Raw genomic sequence first — 21833 nt, 5'->3', positions numbered from 1 at the left:
GTAATCTAATTATATAAGAAATATCAATATAAAGATTAATAGGGAGGTTGCTAACACTACTTGAAGGAGCACGTTTGAATGTGTACTTCGTCATCCATCAATGTATATATATTGTACAGGTGTAGAATGACATATACGAAAACTCGTGAAGAATTATTTATGCCAGTTTCAGCTAGCCTACAAGTTTTGAGCGACAATTTGAGCGAAAACGGCATTCAAACTATACTGCAGCCCTAACGTGGACATGTAACTACACGTACAATAACTAGTGAACCTCGTGTTTATTATAATAATATATTATAGCATGCGACATCAAATGCACCGACGAAGAGAGTGACAGGTATATTTTGTGAATTTGGTGCTAATTCATATTATGTCAGAATTAAATGCCAATATTCCGTACCATAAAGTAAAAAAAAATGCTAACTAAAATGTATCAGTTCTTACGTTTATTCGTTTCAAAATTTATGTGGTATATGATTGGTTAAATTTAGGCAACATAAATATGCCTGTACTACGTTTATGTCAGCATTTTAATGTTTACTTTTCTGTCAACGATTCCATTGCATGCCATTAAGTAGGTTCTAGATTAAGTAATTTCGATTTCTTTCGTCTTTGGTCTCGGCAGAAATAACATAATGATTCCTCCTAAAATAACGATAGATCCCAATAGGTGATATGATACGACGTAATTTCCAGTGACATCATGCAAACAACCTGCAATATATTAAAAGAAAATAACAACATTAAAAGACGCAATACAACATTGGCAAGAATTCATTGATTGTAAATAATTAATAAATGGAGACTTTAATAAATCCATCTTTAATTGTGTAAATTAAATCGTTTCAATCAAACCTTTGCGAAGTCTCACCTACAATGTAGAACGTACAGGCAACAGACACGCATTGAAATAACTCTGTAAAACCAAGCACTTGTTGAAATTTGTCAAGGCCAATAACGTCAACGATAATAACTGCGTAGAAAGAAAAGTAAACGCCACTCACAAGTCCAAGAATGCACACATACGCCATCAGAAACTGAAAACTTGTGTACCAGCGAAGAAGGTGTCCCGTTATTCCGATTATAAACGAGCAGCAAGCAACTAGAGTTGTTCTTTGTATGTAACTCTTGTCAGCAACTGTCGCCAACAACAGTCTTGCGAACAAATCCACTAAACTGTATATACTAAGTAGTAAAGCGATTCTGTCCGATTCAACGCTGATTTCCTTCGCGAATGGTGCAACAAAAACCGTACTCAACAGAGTTCCAGGACTTTGTAAAATTGCTGATGTTAGAAAAGCAATGAAGGATGGTATTCGAAATAGCCGTAGGTCAATCATGTATTTTGATGATTTAAGTATTCGTGAGCACTGTGACGTTTTCAGAGAAGTAAATACATCTGTCTCATTTGTGTTTACAACTGTCTTAGTTTGGTCCAGGAAACTGTTTCTATAATGTTGCGCCGTTTTGCTCGAAATCTCTTCGACCATAGATACACATCTGTAATCTTCTTCGGTGTTTTGTTGACAGGCATCGTTATTTTCACTGTCCTTGTCAGCTGATGTCTCTTTAACTACCTTATAATTGTGTACATTTTCTGTTAACATCAATGCATTTTCGTCTTCTCCTGGCTTAACACATGTTTTCTTGTAATAGCCATGTGGCCTAAACAACAACGCGCTGACAAAACCATTGAGATATATTGCACCAATAATCATCAACCCTTCGTATCCGTAATATTCCAGCAAAGCAGTTATTAATGGCGCGAAAACAAGGCCACCGACTGAGCCCCCTGCTACTGCAAGGGTGGTAGCTAGGCCCCTCTTTTTGTCAAAGTAGAGACTAACCATTATCATTGACGTTCCGATAGTGAATGCAAAGCCCATACCTATCAGTCGAAATGTATATATATATATATAAATATTTATTATATTTACTTAAGGTGTTGTACCTTTCAATATTAAAACATTACAAGTATTTCATAAATATCCTATCATCGGCTATTTGAATGTTCAACTGCGACAAAATACAAAGAACGTTGGGTATAAAAACTGCCGATAATAAGTCTTTAAATGTTGTAGATACTTACCATTTAACACTCCATATGAAAGTAGAAGAACGTCTATGCTAACAGCCTTAGACGTGATGATAAATCCAGCAGAGTTTAATAAAGTTCCAAGGAACACGAGATTTCTGCAAGTCGTCAGTTTAACTCCTATTGTCATGACAAACATTGCTGGAATATTGACATTGTAATGTTTTTAGAATAGAACAGCTACAACAATAAATGGTTAAATTAAAAACTATAAACGATTTTATTTAAAAAAATGCTAATACACATATTTCAAAGTATCTTGCTGCACAGAAGAGGGCTTTAAGTTCATTTTTAAACGTGTTTCACAAAAACGGTACGGATTGAATATTTGATGCTCTAAGAACGGCTTTTATATACTTTTCAACTACATTTTTTTATCTAGCCTCTCGAATGCGACAGGTGAATACTTTTATATATATCTAGTTTCCCTTAATCGAAAGCGGTCGTGTAACATATTATGGTTTCAGCACTCATTCCTCACAAAAGATTCCACTTCAAACTCTAAGACAAATATATTTAAACAACTTTAATGTCTATATCTAAATCTTAAATTGCGGATATCCGTAAAGCTAATATACAAATACCAGTTCCTCCTACCGGTTACACCGTATGTTAGGTTCTGCACCGTCGATAGTAAGGATGTGGTTGTTGCCGATGAATCGAATCGCTCTTGAAAGGCAACGAATAAAATTCCGGATGATTTCAAAATCCCAATGGTCAACATCAGCTGAAGGCTTGCGCCTGAAAATATAATACGATTAATACCGAAATAATTTCACAATAACGACAACAATAACAATGGTTTCGGGTAATAAACATCATCAGAATCGCGTTCATTTTACACGTAGAATATTTTACATCATAATTTCAAATCACTGTGAGATAGACATCGTATACAGACCTATTGCTTGAGGCATCAGTAATTAAATTGGTTGTGCTTTAACAAATCTGATTTGAAATAATGGAATGCAAAAGTAAGAATTTTAGAAAGTCGCCATCAGATCATACATTGAGGAATCTGAGAAGGTCGCCATAAGATCATACATTGAGGAATCTGAGAAGGTCGCCATCAGATCATACATTGAGGAATTTGAGACGGACACCATAAGATCATACATTGAGGAATTTGAGAAGGTCGCCATCAGATCATACATTTAAGATTCTGAGAATATCGCAATCAGATCATACATTGAGGAATCTGAGAAAGTCGCCATTAGATCATACATTGAGGAATTTGAGACGGACGCCATCAGATCATACATTGAGAAATGTGAGACGGAAGCCATTGGATCATACATTGAGGAATCTGAGAAGGTCGCCATCAGATCATACATTGAGAAATTTGAGAAGGTCGCCATCAGATCTTACATTGAGGAATCCGAGAAAGTCGCCATCAGATCATACATTGAGATATTTGAGAAGGTCGCCATCAGATCTTACATTGAGGAATCTGAGAAGGTCGCCATCAGATCATACATTGAGGAATCTAAGAAGGTCGCCATCAGATCATAAATTGAGGAATCTAAGAAGGTCGCCATCAGATCATACGTTGAAGATTCTAAGAAGGTCGCCATCAGATCATACATTGAGGATGATATTGCACTTGATTCTGATCTGTACTAATTAAATTGAAACAAACTATTGTGAAAGCTCAGTTCTTTTACATGTTTCCCATGTTCATTGTTCAACCTGCTACAGAGAAAGATACCTATTGGAACCATCCATGATCAGGAAGAGCCCTGTGGCACCATGCCATTGGTTTTGTGAAGAAAAATTATATACAGAACTGTAAATTACCTATCAGAACCATTCTTGAACAGCCAGGATACTGTGGCACTATGACATGGGTTTAGTTTACAATACTTACGAACAGAACTGTGAAATATACCTATCATAACTATCCATGACCAGCTAGTGTGTTGTGGCACCATGGCATGGGTTTAGTGTACAATAATAATACTCAGAACAGTAAAAGTTACCTATCAGGACTATCCATGACAAGCAAGGATACTGTGGCGCCATGACATGGGTTTAGTGTACAATAATGATAATACACAGAACAGTGAAAGTTACCTATCAGGACTATCCATGACCAGCTAGTGTCCTGTGGCACCATGACATGGGTTTAGTGTACAAGAATACCATACATAAATATTATCGCTGCCACTTCATTTCTTGACGATGGTTGTTGCTTTTAATTTTCGATTTATGTTTGTATAAAGTGCAATGAATTTCCCATTGCTAAACATATTACCCCATCCACCGTCACTGTCGTTTCATCCAAACTGACAATGGACTTGCTCTTTTGTCAAACACCGTATACCAACAGTTTCATACATAAACTTATTCTTCAACAAAACGCTTAGGTAAATTGACTGGAATTTCTCTTTAATTTTACATTACGTGACCAACAACGCTAGTAACGCGTATTATCGCGAGATATAATGAGAACGTTGTCGGTGGTGATATTTTTGTTGTTTTCTTGTCATTATTAACATTTTATATCTCAACTTGTTTTTTTGTAGCTGTTCTAGCAGAAATACAATTATAATTACATTGTTTAAATAAAATTGTCCTGGAAAGTATAGAAATTAAACCAATTTATAAAGATATATTTTTTCTGCGATTTTAAAGATTCAGGTTACCGTAGCTGTTCGAATTTATCCAACGAACAACGAAAGAAAGTAAAATGGGAATATGCTCTGGAATAATTTATTTATTTTAGCAGAAATGTACATGTAAACAAATGTAAATATAAGTAGTATAATTCGACACTTTGCATTTCATTGGGTAATGGTATGCAATGGCGCAGTCCAAAATGCCGATGGAGTTCTTTGGACTCATCCCATTTTGACCAGTCCCATTGCATACCATTACCCTATAAAATGAGCAAAGTCGGTTTTAAACCCGTAAATCTTCGCATTTACTTATCAGAACCATCCATGACCCGCCAGTGTCCTCTGCCATCATGAAATGGGTTTGCAGAGAACTGGAAATTACATATCAGAACCATCCATGACCAGCCATTATCCTGCTGCAACATGCCATGGTTTTAGCGAACAAGAATAATATACAGAACACTTTCAGTTACCTATAAGAACCATCCATGACCAGCCAGTATCCTGCGGCACCATTCCATGGTTCTAGTGAACAAGACTAATATACAAAACTCTTTCAGTTACTTATAAGAACCATCCATGACCAGCTAGTATCCTGTGGCACCATGCCATGTTTCTTATGTACAATAATAATATACAGAACATTGGCAGTTACCTATAAGAACCATCCATGACCAGCCTGTATCCTGTGGCACCATGTTATGGGTTAGTGTTAAGCTTTCCACGTTACACAGGTTCTTAAACGTATTGTATTCCAAAGAGTTTTATGTTTTATATGATATGTGATCTCCAGCAAGGACAAAAGACAAATAAGTAAACATCAAACAGTATTTAACGAATGTATGGTTTGTAATACTTTTGAAGATCGTTTGTTAATTGCTTTATCAGTAAGAAATGGGGCATTCGCAAGCTAGGCTATTACATACATACTGATAAGATAATACATAGTTTATGAACTATGTAATTTGCTAAATCAGTAATAGTCACCAAAAGCTATATTTCACGAGAAGCGTATTAACTTAAGAATAATATATATTCAAGTCTCAACTTATTTTTGAAAATATCTTCAAAACTTCCACTTAATGCATCTTGGCTAAAGCTATTAAGTACACTATCACGGTGAAGACTTTCAAGGGAAGAACATTGTGTGGGTGCTGAATTTGAAACTTATATCGGAGGAAATCTTAATTTTGCATATTTCGTTAAATTACCTCATACTACAATATATGTCGAATACTTTATATGTGCACCCTTGTAGAATATTGCACCTATACTGGCTACAGTTAATGATTTTCTTTCGAAAGATGAAAAACTAGTAAATAGTGATTGCTGACATTTACTGACTGACCGATAATAGCCAGTTTGCGATTTGCAATCGTTTTTTTTAGATACATAACGGTAGGGAGTTCAAGTCCCTATCCCGAACAGCCTGCCTAAAAGTCTAGGATATTCATATATGCCATCACCTAGGGTAATGTTGCTACCGACAAATTTTCTTTTTTATTTGATGTCGAAATGTTTTACTATGTTAAGTTATCTTCTTAATGAGTCAGTATGTCACTACAGTACCTTATTACAAAATTTCTTTGTTATTTAACTGCTTAAGGATTAGTTCTTAATTCTCATGTTGTGATTTAAAAGTGATTTTTAAAACATGTTTCCGTTTGCTTCGTTCCATGTAAGAACTTAGTTTTCTCAGATTTCTGAAAGGATATCTTCTTGTAAAACATATCAAATATTCAACTTCATTTTGAAATTGTTACTGACCGATTTTTAAAAAGAAATTAAAATCTTTCTTTGTGTTTATTTTACACATGTGTATACAATACTAAATGTAAGACAAAAAATAGAGCCTGTGGTCTGATGTTCTGTGAGGTAACTTGTAAACACTCTAAGAAAGTTGCGTTCTGAATATATAATGTAATTTATACAAAGAAATGTACAAACAATATTGTAAGGGAACATTGGTGTTTAAAACTGGTGCATGTACTGTATCTGTATGCCTTATATATGATGCCCAAAGATAATTAAATCATGATTAAATCGATTAATAATCGATCATTGATCGGTTTCATAAACCGAGTATCGATATAATTTTTTCAGTCCGTCCTAACACTAACCTAGGGTCAGGTCTCGGCTACACATTGACATGGGTCCCTATGGTCCCCTTGCTTGTTTCTGCGATAACATGTCTTTCATGTTACTTCGAGATCAATACTCTTATAAAACTGATTTTTATGGTGATTCGGTGCTAGCAACGCATCACCGCGTTGATATGGTGATACTGTGCTACGGTGCTCACATCATGCACATCTCATTTTCTAAAATCTCAACCTTGGTAAATTATCCACCTATAAATCTCAATTTGCATTGCAATCATTTAGTTAGATTGATTGACCTTCAATTAAGGAGTGAATTGCGGGGTTGATGTCATTATCGGGGTATGAACGCAATTGGGCTGGCCAAGGTGTGTGGAATCCGAAGGTTAGACGATCAAGATAAAAGACCAAACCCTGCTGTTTGATACAAAGCATTTCATTTTACATCCTTATTATATCATGTTGATAAAATTACATGTACATAAGTATAATTTCGCAGCATGTCGGTTACATGGTATCATTGTTAGACTAAAATAACATTGAATTTACATTTACAGTACATTTACAATTTACTGACCGTTCCAAGGTGGTACCTAACAATTCTTGATAAACATACATATTTTTCTTAAAAAGTATGTATGTACTTTGCTGTTTATTGAGTTTTGTGCTGTTGTTCCATGTTTTTTATTTGTGGTATTTTTTATGTTCTATGTCTTTGGCGTTTTCCCTGTAGCATTAAACGAGGTTTATGTTTAAATACCGTATATCTTTCTATAAAATGTGTCAAGCTTATAAGTGTTAACCGTAATGTTTGGAGATGTCCAAATAGTTGATGGTTGATCTGAATGGGAAAATTGGCAGCTATAATCTGTTCTAGAATACCACCTACATTTTCAGACAATTAAATTTCAGAAAGACGATCATTTAGTATTAGGCTTAAGAATGAAGAATTTCGCGGGTGTTTAAAGATTCGCCTTGTGCCACTCATCTGATACACTCCCTGTGTCAGAGTTTGCCTTACAATGTATCAGCCAATAAGTAGATGATCAGAAGTAACATCTAATTATCAAGAAGAACTCGTTCGTGAGGTAATATATTAATTATTGAGGAGAACTCGTTCACTACGCTAACTGTCTCAGATTTTGCGCTGACAAGGGCCAGCGAATGAGGTTGTATTCTAAGTCAGTAAGATAGCATAAAGTAGTATCTAAATGATTATGAATGGCGAGAGCAAAGCAGACTCTAAGATATTAACCTGAAAAAAATGCTTCAATTTATACGAGCTTTTCAGTTCAAGCTTATAGCCAGAATCTTATCTACAAACGAATATTTACTAACATACCAATTGTATTAGCTTATGCGACATGTATTCTAGCAATATGGAAACTATAAATAACTTATTCTGGGACTGCCATATCATGGAATTACCTAAAGACCTATCTCCAAACAATAGGTATATATATTGATCTCAACCTGGTTAACATTGTATTTGGGATAAACGTAATTAGTAAATATAGCAGTATTTACTTCACAAATCTACTCATTAAGTATTACATATTTTATTCAACATACCAACACGTGATTCCAAACTTTCCTAATTTTTAAAAATACTTGCGCATACGCATTAAACTTGAACGTGAAATAGCTATCGTGATAAATCGAACTTAATGTCCATATAGATAAATGGGCTTTCATATCTAAAACATCTAACTTAGAATACTTGTATGTCTCTCATTTTCATTGTTTTTAACTTCTATTTCTTGCATTCCCACATTTTTTAAAACAATAAAATTCAATGTCGAACATAATGTTTTTTTTATACATTATTAACTCTACTTTAAGTTAGTTTATGTTTACTATATTTCTGTATTAATACTGTTATTTTGTTAAGGGAATAAGAATAGAATGAAACAAACTGCTTCAAACGCGATCCGCAGACGTTTTACTTATAAACAGACTCCCAGATTTTCACCAGAAGTTAACTGATGCTCTAGCTCCATATTAGCTTTTCATACTTTCAAAGTGACCTCAAATTGCAGTTGACCATTCTTAATGCATGTGTCAGTTTATTGACATCACGTGCTTTCACCCTCACATGACAATATTAAAGGATCTTACCGGCTCTACCCATCGAAGGGACTAGTCAATAAGAGAGTCTGTGACGTAGAATGGAGCTAAGCTAATCCGTTTAAACAGAATATGTGTAAACAAGGTTATCAAATACTTTTCTGGATATCAGTTAATTCCGCCGGTTTCAATTGACCTGGGTCAAAGTCCTTTGTTTTTCGATACTATTACAAAAAAGCTTTAAAGAAATGATGACGTTAACATAAATGTACTTATTGGCAAGAGGCCATGGTGTTACAACACGTGGAATCTTTTCAAATGATACCCATATCATGTTGAGTATCCATGCATCAACATTTCACATCGTATATCGGATACCTTAAACATAACTCAGCCTGTCCTCGGCTAAAATAATTGATTTCAATTAATTTCTAAATGTTAACTTTCCTCTCGAGAATACAGCTGGTTATATGTTTGATCGTTGCGTTAATTATGCTATTAGTGATAACTAATGGATATTGCAAAACAGTTTGTAGTTGCTGTTGAGTCTCTTTCGGAAACAAATCTATTATAATCGAATTTCTAGTAACTGTATCGTGTATGTGTTTGGTAAATACTAATTCAATTATGACGATGCTTGTTGTTTTATGTCCCCTTACAGGATAGTTAATTATCAACCATATGGACAAGAAATGGTGTTGATGGATTAATTCAATCTTTTTTTTTCTGCAATCGAAAGGATAAGACTGGCTGTGAACCAAACATCCTCCGTTCACAAAACCTTCTTTTTGCACACCGGATAGGCATTTCCGGAGAATTTAGCCGTGCTGGAAAACTTTGGCATGCCTATACTAGTCTGTCACGCGCTATGACGCAATATTTTATATTCCTTTTATAAAACACTTTATGTAACTATACCTTTGATATTTAAATAGGTGATTCCTTTACAAAAAGTAAAGCTTCAACACAAAACTAAATAACCCTTAAAAAGACGTTATACTTAAGGAACTTCTTGACGTATGCAGTGAATATAAAATTACTGGGCGTCATAACGTCAGTAATCAACATCGTGCGTGTTTTTTGGGGAAATTTACAAAAATGCGTTTTCTATATATTTTTTTACAGAAAAAAAGGTATGCTAGAAAATATTTAATCATGTGTTTCCGGTCCGGATAGAAAAGTCCGACCCTAGGGTACTCTGCGTAGCCGGTAATGCAGGTGCCCTCGGTCGGATTTTTCTATCCGGACCGGAAACACGTGACATATAATATTTTTAACGTATTTCTTGTTTTCATATACATTAAACTTATACATGAAACTATTATTGTTCTACCCTTAAAGCTGCACTCTCACAGATTGGACGTTTTGACAACTTTTTTATTTCTTGTTTTGGAACGACCCAATTTTTGCGAAAATCCATGGAAACTCGTGAAATAAGACTGCTGACAAAAAATTAGATCGCAGAATTTCATATTTCAGTTCAAAAACTCATGTTTTATGTATTTTTCTTAAACCGTTAGTTACAGTTTAAGCCATAAAGCATTAATTTTTGAACGGAAATATGCAAATGTGCGCCCTGATCTTTTATCAGCAATCTTTTATTATTGGTTTGCAGATATTCACGCAAAAATTTCCTCATTCCCAGACAAAAAATAAAAAAAGTTGTAAAAACGGTGAATCTGTGAGAGTGCAGCTTTGATGCAAATACCGAAAAAGAAAAGAAACATAACTACTTCAAGATAGTGCCTTGGAGTAATTAAACACATTAGAATATACAAATGACATTAAGGATTATCTAATTGAATCATGTAGATTCATCGGTGATTTTGAGCGTTTCCAGCGGCAACTTTCCTACCGCGAACGTGTCGTTTTCGCTTGATTTTTTCGTTTGTTGAAAAGTAAAGAAGGTTGGTTCATCTTCCGTAATGTATATGTTCTCATATTTTGTATCTCTCGTGTCCAAGGTAAACGTCAGTCAACTCCTCCGGATGATTCTTGATGTTGACATCTCTGGTAGTTGTATAACAGGTGACTTTGCATTTTATAACATCATGGACGGACGAACGTTTAACATTGGATCCTTTGAGTTACGGTGGAGTAACTCAGATTCAAATCGACAAAAACAAGCATGGGTTCCTGCCATACATGTTGAATTGGAGGTCAATATTGGAGAAAACAATTAGAAAGACGTGTTGCAAATCATCGTGTCCAGAGTTGATATTGATGGCCAAGTTATTCTCGTCCATATGTGCCACGCTCTTGGCATTTCTGCCATATATTTCTCTCTTTCCAATGGATATTCATGAATGTTTCTTTACAAGGTACTCCACTAAATACACCAACGATCAAGTAACGCTAATCAAATCGTTCCCTTATATTGTAATAAACAAATCGTTGTTTTCTGTAAAGGGTAAATGGATTGTGGAAAGCACTTCGTCATTAGCCGTATAGTCCATCTGTTTTCGAAATAGGCAAGACTATGACGGCTACGCAAAATGTTCTGATTATCAAAAGACGAGTTGAGTTTCAAATGATAAACGATATTCTTCCTACTACTGATCTGGCCTTCTGACATCAATGTCGTGTTTTACATCACCAAACTAAGGCTAACAAATTTCATAATAACAGCTTACTATCGACCGTCTTCGGTACTGAGACTATCATCAACAAGACGCCATCGCTTTCCCTAAACCTACATAAGTAGCTTAGTACGCGTATGCAACACTAGTCATTTTGGTTTTCGGTGTATCTTTCTTGTCCGTTGGCAAAAAAACAACATGTTATGACAAATTCGGAAAGCTGAAAAGTCCAGACTCGTCGGATATGGCACATCTTTATAATACTACTTCACTGACCAAGATTATCTCCGACGCTGGTCATGACAAAGAAATGTCTGACGAAACTGTACAAAATTATTTTGGAGAGGAATTTGCTAATTATACTTGGAGCCAAGTCGCATGTTTGCACGACAAAATATTATTTGTATTCGTTTGATGATGGTATCAATTATCGTACTTTTGATTTAATTCATGTTTTTAAAGATTCAGGCTAATAAAGATATTTGATATTTACAATAATCAGGACTACAGCTTTGTTCGTCAAGGTTGATTTGCATTTAATTGTAGCCATATGGTTTCTTAGTCGTAGAATAGCACTGAGAAAAAGGTCAGTAAATATTAATAAATTCATGGAGTTGAGCACCATTTACTGTCATGATATGTGAGCAGGTTTTCATCTAAACTTTATCATATTTTTTTCCAGGTCGATCAGCGGGTAGTTTTATTTTTGTACATTTTATTGAGGTAAGTAAATGACCTATTTTCAAAACAAGAAATGCAAGATTAGTTCGCTTGAAATAGATATTGAGCGACATATAGTTCAAGTCTCCGTAGATAATAACCTCAATTTCTTTGATCCAATATCATTATTTGATTATTACAAGCTTGTGCTTATAGCGTATTGCTTGCTGGCTCGTGTCTGTTGTTTTATTACTACCGGCATCGTTAATTATTTGAATGAAACTAATATTCCGTCCGAAAACGATATGTTTTATCTGAAAATCATTACATCATCTTCTTGACAATGATTCATGAAACGTTTATATGTTTTTACGATATTTTATCCACAAACCAAATGATCTGTAAACCGTGATTTTTAATGTTTCATAACAAAACATAAATGCAATAATACAATATGTCAATCAATTTCAGGATTAGGTAGTGGGGTCTTCTTCAACAGTAATAGCAAGCCCATCGCGCTTTTGAACCCGGTTTTGCACCTTTGGTAAGAAGAACATGATAACTCCTCCACACATGACCATGGTTCCCAACAGGTGATAGGATGCAGTGTATGATCCCGTTGTGTCGCGTAAATAGCCTGAAAATGGACACGATACAAATTTAAACGTGCACCAGATCTATACAAAAACCATGATAAGAACCCATACTGTTAAATTATTCAATGAAAATAGCATAGCAATATTAAGAAAGGTAATACAAAATTGAGGAATACCAGATTATGTGATTTTAAGGAAAACAATATAGTAACAAGGTCGGTAATACAAAAGTAGGAAGATTATCAGAACATACAAGGAATACCATACAAAAAAGATAAACAAGCCGGATGGCCCAGCAAATAACAACAGCCCTTAGGCACAATGTTATATGCCTATCAGACACTGAAAAACAAACGTGCATGGAAATACATACCTACAACAAAGAAAGTACAAGCGCTGGCAAAACCTTGAAAAAGCGCAGTGAAGCCAAGGGCGCTTTGTAGTTTGTCCAGTGACATAAAGTCAACTATTATAACAGCATAAAGGGAAAAGTAGGCTCCGCCCACCAGGCCTAATACCACTGTGTAGGCAACTAGAATCTCAAATGTTGTATACCATCGAAGGAGATGAGAAGAAATTCCGAGAGTCATTGAACAAATGGCAACGATAGAAGATCTTCGAAGATATCGGTTGTCAGATATGAATGCTATTATGATCCTTGAAAGGAGATCCACTGCGCTATATATAGTAACAAGCAAGGCGACGCGTTCAGGATTGATGTTTAATTCCTTGGCATACGGTGCGATAAATAAAGTACTTAGGATTGTACCTGGACATTGCAGAACTGCGGAAATTTCAAATGCAATAAACACGGGCGTTTTCAACAAACTGAGATCAAATATGTTTTTAAGAGTTTTGAAAAATGTTAAAACTTTAGACCTGTCATTTGGCTCACCCATTGAAGTTGCAGCAACATTTTCGAACTCTTTGATATCCTCGGCTAGGTTAATAACAGAAGCAGCCATGTAATCGACACATGCTATTACTGTTAAAGATGGCGATATGTGTTCCCTTTGTTTAATTTGTAAATTGGATACGTTTTCAGATACCGTTCTGCGTCTTGAATTAAGAGACAAGTTATTTTGTCTGTCAATATCTCGAAGCACCTTCTTGCAATTGTTTCTTGCGATGGTATCCGCGTTATTTGCACTGTAACTTCTTTCCCTGTATGTGTCAGTTTGAGCTCGCATAAGTAGCGGGGATTTGAGAATATGTCCATTATCTTTACTGATTGGTTTATTTCCACAATGTGTTGACTCAAAGTCTCTAAAATTGTTGTCCGAAACATATTTAGATTTTTCATTTTCATTATGCTTTTTGTAATGTTCAATGTAAGTGGTGTCTGCATTTTCATCATTCATAAGTGTTCGACTCTCAGGAGCCATTTTATTTTTTTCCTTGTAAAATTCGGGAGGTCTGAATAAGACCGCGCTTATGCATCCATTTAACACAATCGCGGCAATGACCATAAGTCCCTGGTATCCATATTCACGGAACAGCACAGTTAGCAAAGGAGCAAATACGAGACCACCAATAGAACCTCCTCCAACTGCCAAGCTGTTTGCAAATCCTCGCTTCTTGTCAAAGTACAGACTGATCATTGTTAGCGATGTACACAGCGTAAGGGCTCCTCCAACACCTGAAGAAAAACATATTGAACATGAATCTTAACACAAAAAAGCTGGTTTTCCGGTAAGCACATTGGTTAGCGCACTCGCTTCTCACCAAGGCTACCCAGGTTCGAGTCCCGGCCTAGGCGCATGTGAGTTTGGTTAGTGGTCACCAAGCCGAACAAGTGGGTTTTCTCCGGGTACTCCGGTTTCTCACACAACACATGACTACACTATCGCGCAACATCGTGCCAACGAGAGTGATTAATATAAGTTGCGAAAGCTTGTTTCACAATCGTTATAAAATTAAGGAAGTTTAAACTAAACTAATGAAACCAAACTTACAATTTAATACCAGAACAATCACTACACAAGTCGTGTTTTACGAAATGCAGACGGAACACCTACAGCGAAAGGTATATAGTAAGGTAAGAATAGGTAATTACAATTTAATAAACCTACAAAACATCTTTTATAATATTATCTTATTCGGTAAGGACCATGCAAGACATAACACAAATATCAATACGTTTGGAACGATGTACGGAATACCGCTTTATTTTCAACCGGAATCATGAATACCATTTGAGTTAATTATAAATAAAACGCCCCGATTTTTTCTTGATTTTCGTATTTTATATTTACGTCATCGCAGGTAAATTCTAACAGAAATCACCCGCATAGCGAGAAGAACATAAATGAGTAGGCCAGATATGATAGGGATGACACTATTAAAGTGCTTTTTTGATTAATTAAGACACACAGAAACAATTTGCCTGTTATTGTATGCCTACGTTAATCAATTATCCAGGTCAAACAGTAATAATAATAACACCATTATACCTTTAACAAGCATGTTACGTATTTATAATATAATTCATACATTTAGATAAGAGCAGTATCAGTTACATACCCCACAGCATAATTTTCTATTTTAGAGATGCGTGTGTGTTAACGTTGGTCAATATCAAATGTCTTTTTTTAGATGTACTTGGCAACATTTGGCTAAATTATAATTATACGTTATAAGCGGTGGTTCCTAGATTTCCTGACGGTCGTTGCAAACGGGTCGATGAATTGAAAAGTGCCAATATTCGTGAGTCTTATTAAATACATTTATATGTAAATGTTTTACCTGGAATTCTGGTACTCTCCCGAAAGAAGAAATATGTATCTTTTATTCGAAAGTATTGCAATAGGAACGATCGAACTGGGAATAAAATACATTTTTGCTTTATTGTGGAATAAGCTATGGGTGGAATCTGGCATACTTATCCTCTGTATCCGGAGAACTGCTCAGGGCCCGGAATCCGGTAATTCAAATCATTGGGGTATTGGATGACACCTTAAGGTATTCAAATAACCTGATATAGAAAGTCATTGTAGATAACGATCAATTAAAACATGAATTAGAATTAACATACCGCCTAAGATGCCGTAGGAGAACAACACCACGTATATGTTTGTTGCCCTTGACGACAACACGTAACCAAGGCAGTTTGTAAGTGAGCCAATGAAGACAAGGTTTCTGCATGTTGTTAACTTTACACCAACCGTCATCACAATTAGTGCTGCAATGTGATAATACGAGATAAAACATTAGGGACCTATTTTGGAAGTTTCTGCAACTAATCAAAGCAGGATTGTATATTTGCGTCGAAAGCGAAATACACCAAAGTTCGTAATTTATCTTTCGTTTTAAGGACTTGTTTGCTTTTTACGTTTTGAATATCCGTACTTATTTAAATTGTGTATCGAATAATGACAAATACATATACCAAGATATATTATAAGCTGCGACTATAGATCAAATTCATACAATTCAATGCCTATTAATGTTCGTATGTTATATGATTCCTTACATTTTTCTGTTATGTTTTGACCGATGATATGTTTATTTAATGCTATGTAATGACTAATTAATAACCGAATCATTAACACTTGTTTTTTATGTTATGACAGGACATATTTAACGGCCTTCGACAGTACAAAAGTGGGTTGGGAAAGCCAAAAATTAAAACGTTTCAAAATTTCATGTTTTAATATAGTTTTGAGGAACTCTCTTTTAAGGGAGTATAACAAACATTCTATGTGACATGTTTTAAGGCAATAGAGAGTTGAAATTTTACGAAAAACGAGCTTTGCTTACAAGTTCAGTTTGCGTGTCAGGTGACCGACTCAACTCTGATCTTAACTAAACAATCATGTTGTCTGTACTCATTCCAACTCAGTATTGAAAACAGCTTTTATGTTTTACATTTTTAATTTATTAGGCGAAACTATACTCGAACAGAGAACAATTATATAAACAGAGATGATATGCAATTAAATCATTATATGTATTTAAGGTCACTCAAATACGTCCTTTGCTGGTGCGCACGTTCCGTTAACACAATATTATATTATTTATAATATAAAAATCTGTTCTATGAATTCAGAATCTCGCGATGTTATTTCATGCAGTATAACGCGATTTAAGTAGTGTTCTTTGTATGACAATCTAAGCGAGATAACACACACACACGCACGCACGCACGCACGCACGCACGCAGGCACGCACGCACGCACGCACGCACGCACGCACGCACGCACGCACGCACACACACACACACACACACGTCACCCTTTGCTCAAAATAGTATAAACCTGTCCTTGTTATCTTCAATACATGTATCGTCTGTAAAAAACTACAAATCAATTGTTTACAAAATTGAATCTGAGTAAAAAAAAAATGAATACATTTTTAATGTATACAAGTTCACTTAAGTTCCTTGCTGACTGAGTATTTATAAAAAATCAAGCCGTTCTATATAATGTTATTATAGTTATTATTTTAATTAAAACTCAACGTTATCACTTGACCAAACGTAACGTGGTTCTGATCTAAACAAATGCCTTGACTCAGACTGACTTCCACCGAAAATCGTTGCGTTCTTTACATGCACAGCAACCGTAGGTTGGCTGAACGCTACTGCCATGAAAAATGATGGCAGTGTCAACAAATGGAGTGGCAGTCATGTGATAGCCACAAAAAAGAACGTTTCAAGAAATTAATGGCAGCCATCTTGAAAAAGATGAAAAGAATGGGAATATAGCTATAAGTTTTGGAATATAAGCAATTCAAAGGAAAGAGTCACCTTATACATGGCTGATACAGATACAAAGATATATTTGACCTTAAAACAGCGGAATATGCACAATTTAACAAGATGGCTGACATCATGCGAGGAAAGAAAACTAACGATGGATAAATGAAAAGAAATGGATATAACGTCGCACCAGCGGTAAGGAAAACAAATGCATTTTAACACCAACATATCGAAGGATGCTCTTATTTAACGTGTAAAATCTTAAAGCTTTTATATGATTAATAATGGTTCACTATATGCTCGTTAATACCTCGTTGGGTAAAGCTTATCTGAAGTGCACTTTTAAGAAATTCAAATCCTGAGTCAGTTTATAATATATAAATTTATATATATTCAACCTTGAAGGTTAATCTATTTGATAAACATTAAGAACGCAGTGCGTATGTGCCGGGGCACATCAAATGTTTATTTAAACTTGCCTGTAATGCTGTATGAAAAGTTCTGCACAGATGACAGTAGTGACGTTAATGACGAAGAAGATTCGAAACGTTCTTGAAAGGCAATGAACAAGATCCCTGAAGACTTGACTAAACCAATAGTCAACATTAATTGCATAGTAGCTCCTGAAACAACAGCATTTTGAGAATGGTTACTTATGAATGAAAATGTTGTTTGTATACATATTACCTATGTATGAATATTCCCATGCAGTGATTGCCTAAAACTATAAACTGGAGGCATTCAACTTTAATGTGTACTCCTTTATTAGAATTGTTAAATGGTAGGCTTTTATTTTAAACAAAGATCAATAAAGGAATTCACGGTTGTTTACACTTTCTGCTCATAATAACATTTATCGATACAGAGTTCATATCTGGTCGTTGACCGTACTCAGGTCAAGTCATGGTCAGTGATCGATTGTCCTGTTAAGTTCACCATATAAACTTGATCAATTATTCATTATGATAACCGAGAAATTGCTTCCCTTTTCAAATTGACATATTAAAGAATCATTTGCAAAAGTATTCATTGTAAGAGACATATCAGGGTTTGTCGCTCGCAAACACCTTTATAATGAATAGAGAATTATGCGAACATTATTGCAATACACATACTCTAACATTTTGTACTTTTAATATCATTTTTTTAATTCAATCTTTGAATCGCAGATTATCTCATAATAATTTTGCACTATGATGACATTTTAATGACAAATAATGTTAAACCAGCCTGGAATTAAAAACATATATTAAAAATTAATGAATTTAACTGGACCCTATTTCTATACAAGATAGCATGCCAGTTTTACAATTTTTAATTTGTCAAAAATGCCTGGGTTTAATCGAAACTGCATTTACTTTTCTTAAAAAATAAACTAATCAAATAAACTTGTAAAAAGGTATATATTCTTGTAATATCTTATCAAAACTTTTAAATCAGGGTGTGTAATTAAACAAAACCTAACCAATTAAACTCGTAAATACTGTATGTAAGCTGTATGATTAATTATGCATGTTAAGTTAATTTTACCTATAAGAATAATCCATGACCATCCACTGTCTTTCGGAACCGACATATTGAAGATGCACCTCTTATTTGAAGGTCTAGATGCACAAATAGGTCGTTTCTATACTCCATGCACTTACGTTACATACCGAAGATGAATACAGCATGAAATACCTATATCTCCATCATTATCAATGTATGCAAACATATCCTTATTCGGGGTCATATAAATACAGTAGAAAAACGTTCAAAACATGTACAAATTTGAATGTAATAAACTAGTTGTGAATGAGTTTCTTACGAGCTGATAACGATATCCTTAACATCGTTGTATCACATTCAAGCTGTGATTAAATTGATTTCTTATTTCAGTATGAAGTAGCGTCCGCATTTATCGTTAAATTATAGTCCATTTATAATTGAACATAGCTTGTGTTTACTATATAAAACCATTCATTAAAATAAATCCTATCGATAAATATTTAAATTGTTAACCCGTTTATTGTGTTAGTGCATACTCAATTTTCCTGAATAGTTTAATAGCTTAAGTTAACTATAGTAAAAGTATTCAAATTCACACAAGCCTCTTATATTTTATTTAAACCATGAATCTTATTCAAGTTTAACACAAACAACAAGATGCCAATGATGACCTTATATCTCTCACCTGAGTGCTATAGGTTTTAAGGAACCAGTTAGTTCTAAATAATAGTAGTGATCTAACTGATCTGGTTTTTACCGACCGTTTAAATTTGTAGCACCTACATATGTATTGGAAACAAAAGTTAATTTTACGCTTGAAAAGTGGCCAATGTGGACAAATCTTATCCTATTTACAGGTGAACGCATATATATAAACCATATTACCAATATTAACTGTCCGTACATCAATAGCAAAAACATCAAGCAATAGGGCAAACTACTAACGTATGTGGATATTTGTACTTTCTATAATGTACGACTATTTGTTAAATGACTAAATAAAATAGAAACTAATATTATTGCTCTAAAGATAATTTCATACAAAACGTTCGTTAATGATATAAAACATAACCGAATTAAAATTTTAAAACTATATCAATTTTATACTTATCCGAATCAAATGTTAGTATTTTTTGCCATATTAATGTAAATGATGAAAACGTGTTTTCTATATGTATCAACTTTCAGTTATAAACTGATTTATACAAGCTTGTTATTACCTTTTAATAAGATGTATTTTGTTCAGGTAAGATTTTCAACAAATAATATATATTAAATAACTGATAACTGATGTTACCATCGTTCAATACTTTCATCTATGATGAATCAGTTTATTCCCAATTATCGATTACTCACTATTTGAGGCCAACTTTACGATAACGAAATCATACAGAGCCTTAGAGAACACTTATTAAAAAAATATGAATTTTTCTTAACAGATTACGAATTATTGCCTTATTGATATTATTACACACATGGCATAAAGCTAACCTAACATTGCAAAACTTTCATATGGAAATAGTTTGCTATACACACACGATCATATTAGGTAGCATACATGTTATGCATGGTATATTATTCACAAAGATTCTTAGTGTTTTTTTCATGTCCTCTTTTTTCAAATATTTGCATATTTGGTCTTCATCTCTAATATATTTGAATTTATTTACATTGTATATCAGAATAATGATAACATTCCAAAGCAAAAGTGCATTCGACTTCTAAGACTTGGCATACGTTACAAATTACCTGATTAATAGAATTAAAATGACCTATAAAGTCAATAAAAAATGAAGTGTGAGCGTTCATATCTCTATAAACGATTTAGTTTAAATAATGACCAATCTTTGAATCAAGTTTGTAAGCATAATGAAGCATTCTTTCAAAAGTATGACTATCTATCATAGCTTGGCGTTAACTTCTGGTAAAGACATAACATAATGAGATATACAAATCATGTTCTAAACATATCCAAGAAGCTGATATTTTCACACATATTATATCATCTTGACATTTACAAGAGTAATTTTTACAAACATATTCATTTCCAATATAAACATTGAGTTAACCTGATGATCGCTTAGTAGATTTGAAAGCTCATTTCAAATTTAATAAAATATTTCAATCCATTAACATTTAATTCTGATTCAGATACCAATGTTTTCCTGGTAAATGGACATTTTCTTTAAATTTTGAAAAATTTATGCGTCCAGTATGTGGCGAAAAACATATTCTTCGATCGACATCTTAGTTTGGTATCATAACATCTAAGATAAAAAAAGTTATTCAACAGAGTGTGGCTAAGGAGGCAATGTTAACAAATAACGTGTTGATTTTATCGACAATTTTCGGTGTTTTCTCAGCAAATATGGCATATCGGTGCATGTTTTAACTGTGCTTGCATGCGTTTGTTCGTACTTTTCAACCTTCATGGTTATTAATCGACTGTACACGTTTCCTGGCCGATCTTGTGTTCCTTTACATGCGCCCCCACCCCCGACACCACCACCAGTTTTGTTTATTGCAAGTACATTTCCCACATTTCGTTGAAACAAACTTCTGCACAATTGTTTAGTCTTGAGGAGAGGATTCGTTTTTAGTTCTCGGAACCGCTAATGATCACGAGTCTTTCAGTTTGGTATGTGATGTGTATCATAATTTGAAGTCAACGACTTTTTCACTTCAGAAACGAACTTTAACTTCACCATGGCCCGATTTAGAAGGCAAACGAGCCGCACATTATACATAAAATCACACAAGACCGCAGCGACAAAGAAATCCAGTCAATACAAATACAAAAAATGCTAGCCTGTCGCCGATGAAAAACATCGCTTGTATAATAACAACTCCCAAAGTTGTTAGATTCTCGGTGTACAAAAAGGCATGTTTAACGTCTTTAACTCCTTAAAGATAACCCAAAAGGACACGA

The 21833-nt window shown here is 34.4% G+C and overlaps 2 protein-coding genes across 3 annotated transcripts; both read right to left on the bottom strand.

Annotated features, from left to right (window-relative positions):
- Positions 1 to 480: 480 nt before the first annotated feature.
- Positions 481 to 5442, bottom strand: LOC128219383 (monocarboxylate transporter 5-like). Its single transcript, XM_052927193.1, has 5 exons — positions 5372 to 5442; positions 2696 to 2839; positions 2093 to 2239; positions 875 to 919; positions 481 to 717 (listed from the first exon to the last, which is right to left on the bottom strand). Exons 1-5 carry the CDS (start codon positions 5412 to 5414, stop codon positions 590 to 592), a joined length of 507 nt encoding a protein of 168 aa, XP_052783153.1. The 5' UTR covers positions 5415 to 5442; the 3' UTR covers positions 481 to 589.
- Positions 5443 to 12523: 7081 nt separating this feature from the next.
- On the bottom strand, positions 12524 to 19233 carry LOC128220264 (monocarboxylate transporter 12-like). Of its 2 annotated transcripts, XM_052928594.1 has the most exons (5): positions 18947 to 19233; positions 17896 to 18039; positions 15752 to 15898; positions 13091 to 14356; positions 12524 to 12758 (listed from the first exon to the last, which is right to left on the bottom strand). In XM_052928594.1, exons 1-5 carry the CDS (start codon positions 18990 to 18992, stop codon positions 12595 to 12597), a joined length of 1767 nt encoding a protein of 588 aa, XP_052784554.1. In that variant the 5' UTR covers positions 18993 to 19233; the 3' UTR covers positions 12524 to 12594. The 2 variants fall into 2 exon arrangements, with proteins under 2 accessions (XP_052784554.1, XP_052784555.1); XM_052928595.1 differs by lacking the exons at positions 17896 to 18039; positions 18947 to 19233 and adding an exon at positions 17177 to 17296.
- Between the last annotated feature and the right edge of the window lie 2600 nt (positions 19234 to 21833).

The sequence above is a fragment of the Mya arenaria genome, chromosome 15 (assembly GCF_026914265.1).
Source record: "Mya arenaria isolate MELC-2E11 chromosome 15, ASM2691426v1".
NCBI classification, from domain to species: Eukaryota; Metazoa; Mollusca; class Bivalvia; order Myida; family Myidae; genus Mya; species Mya arenaria.
Note: the sequence above shows the minus strand (reverse complement) of the source record. Positions and strands in the feature narration are given on the sequence as shown.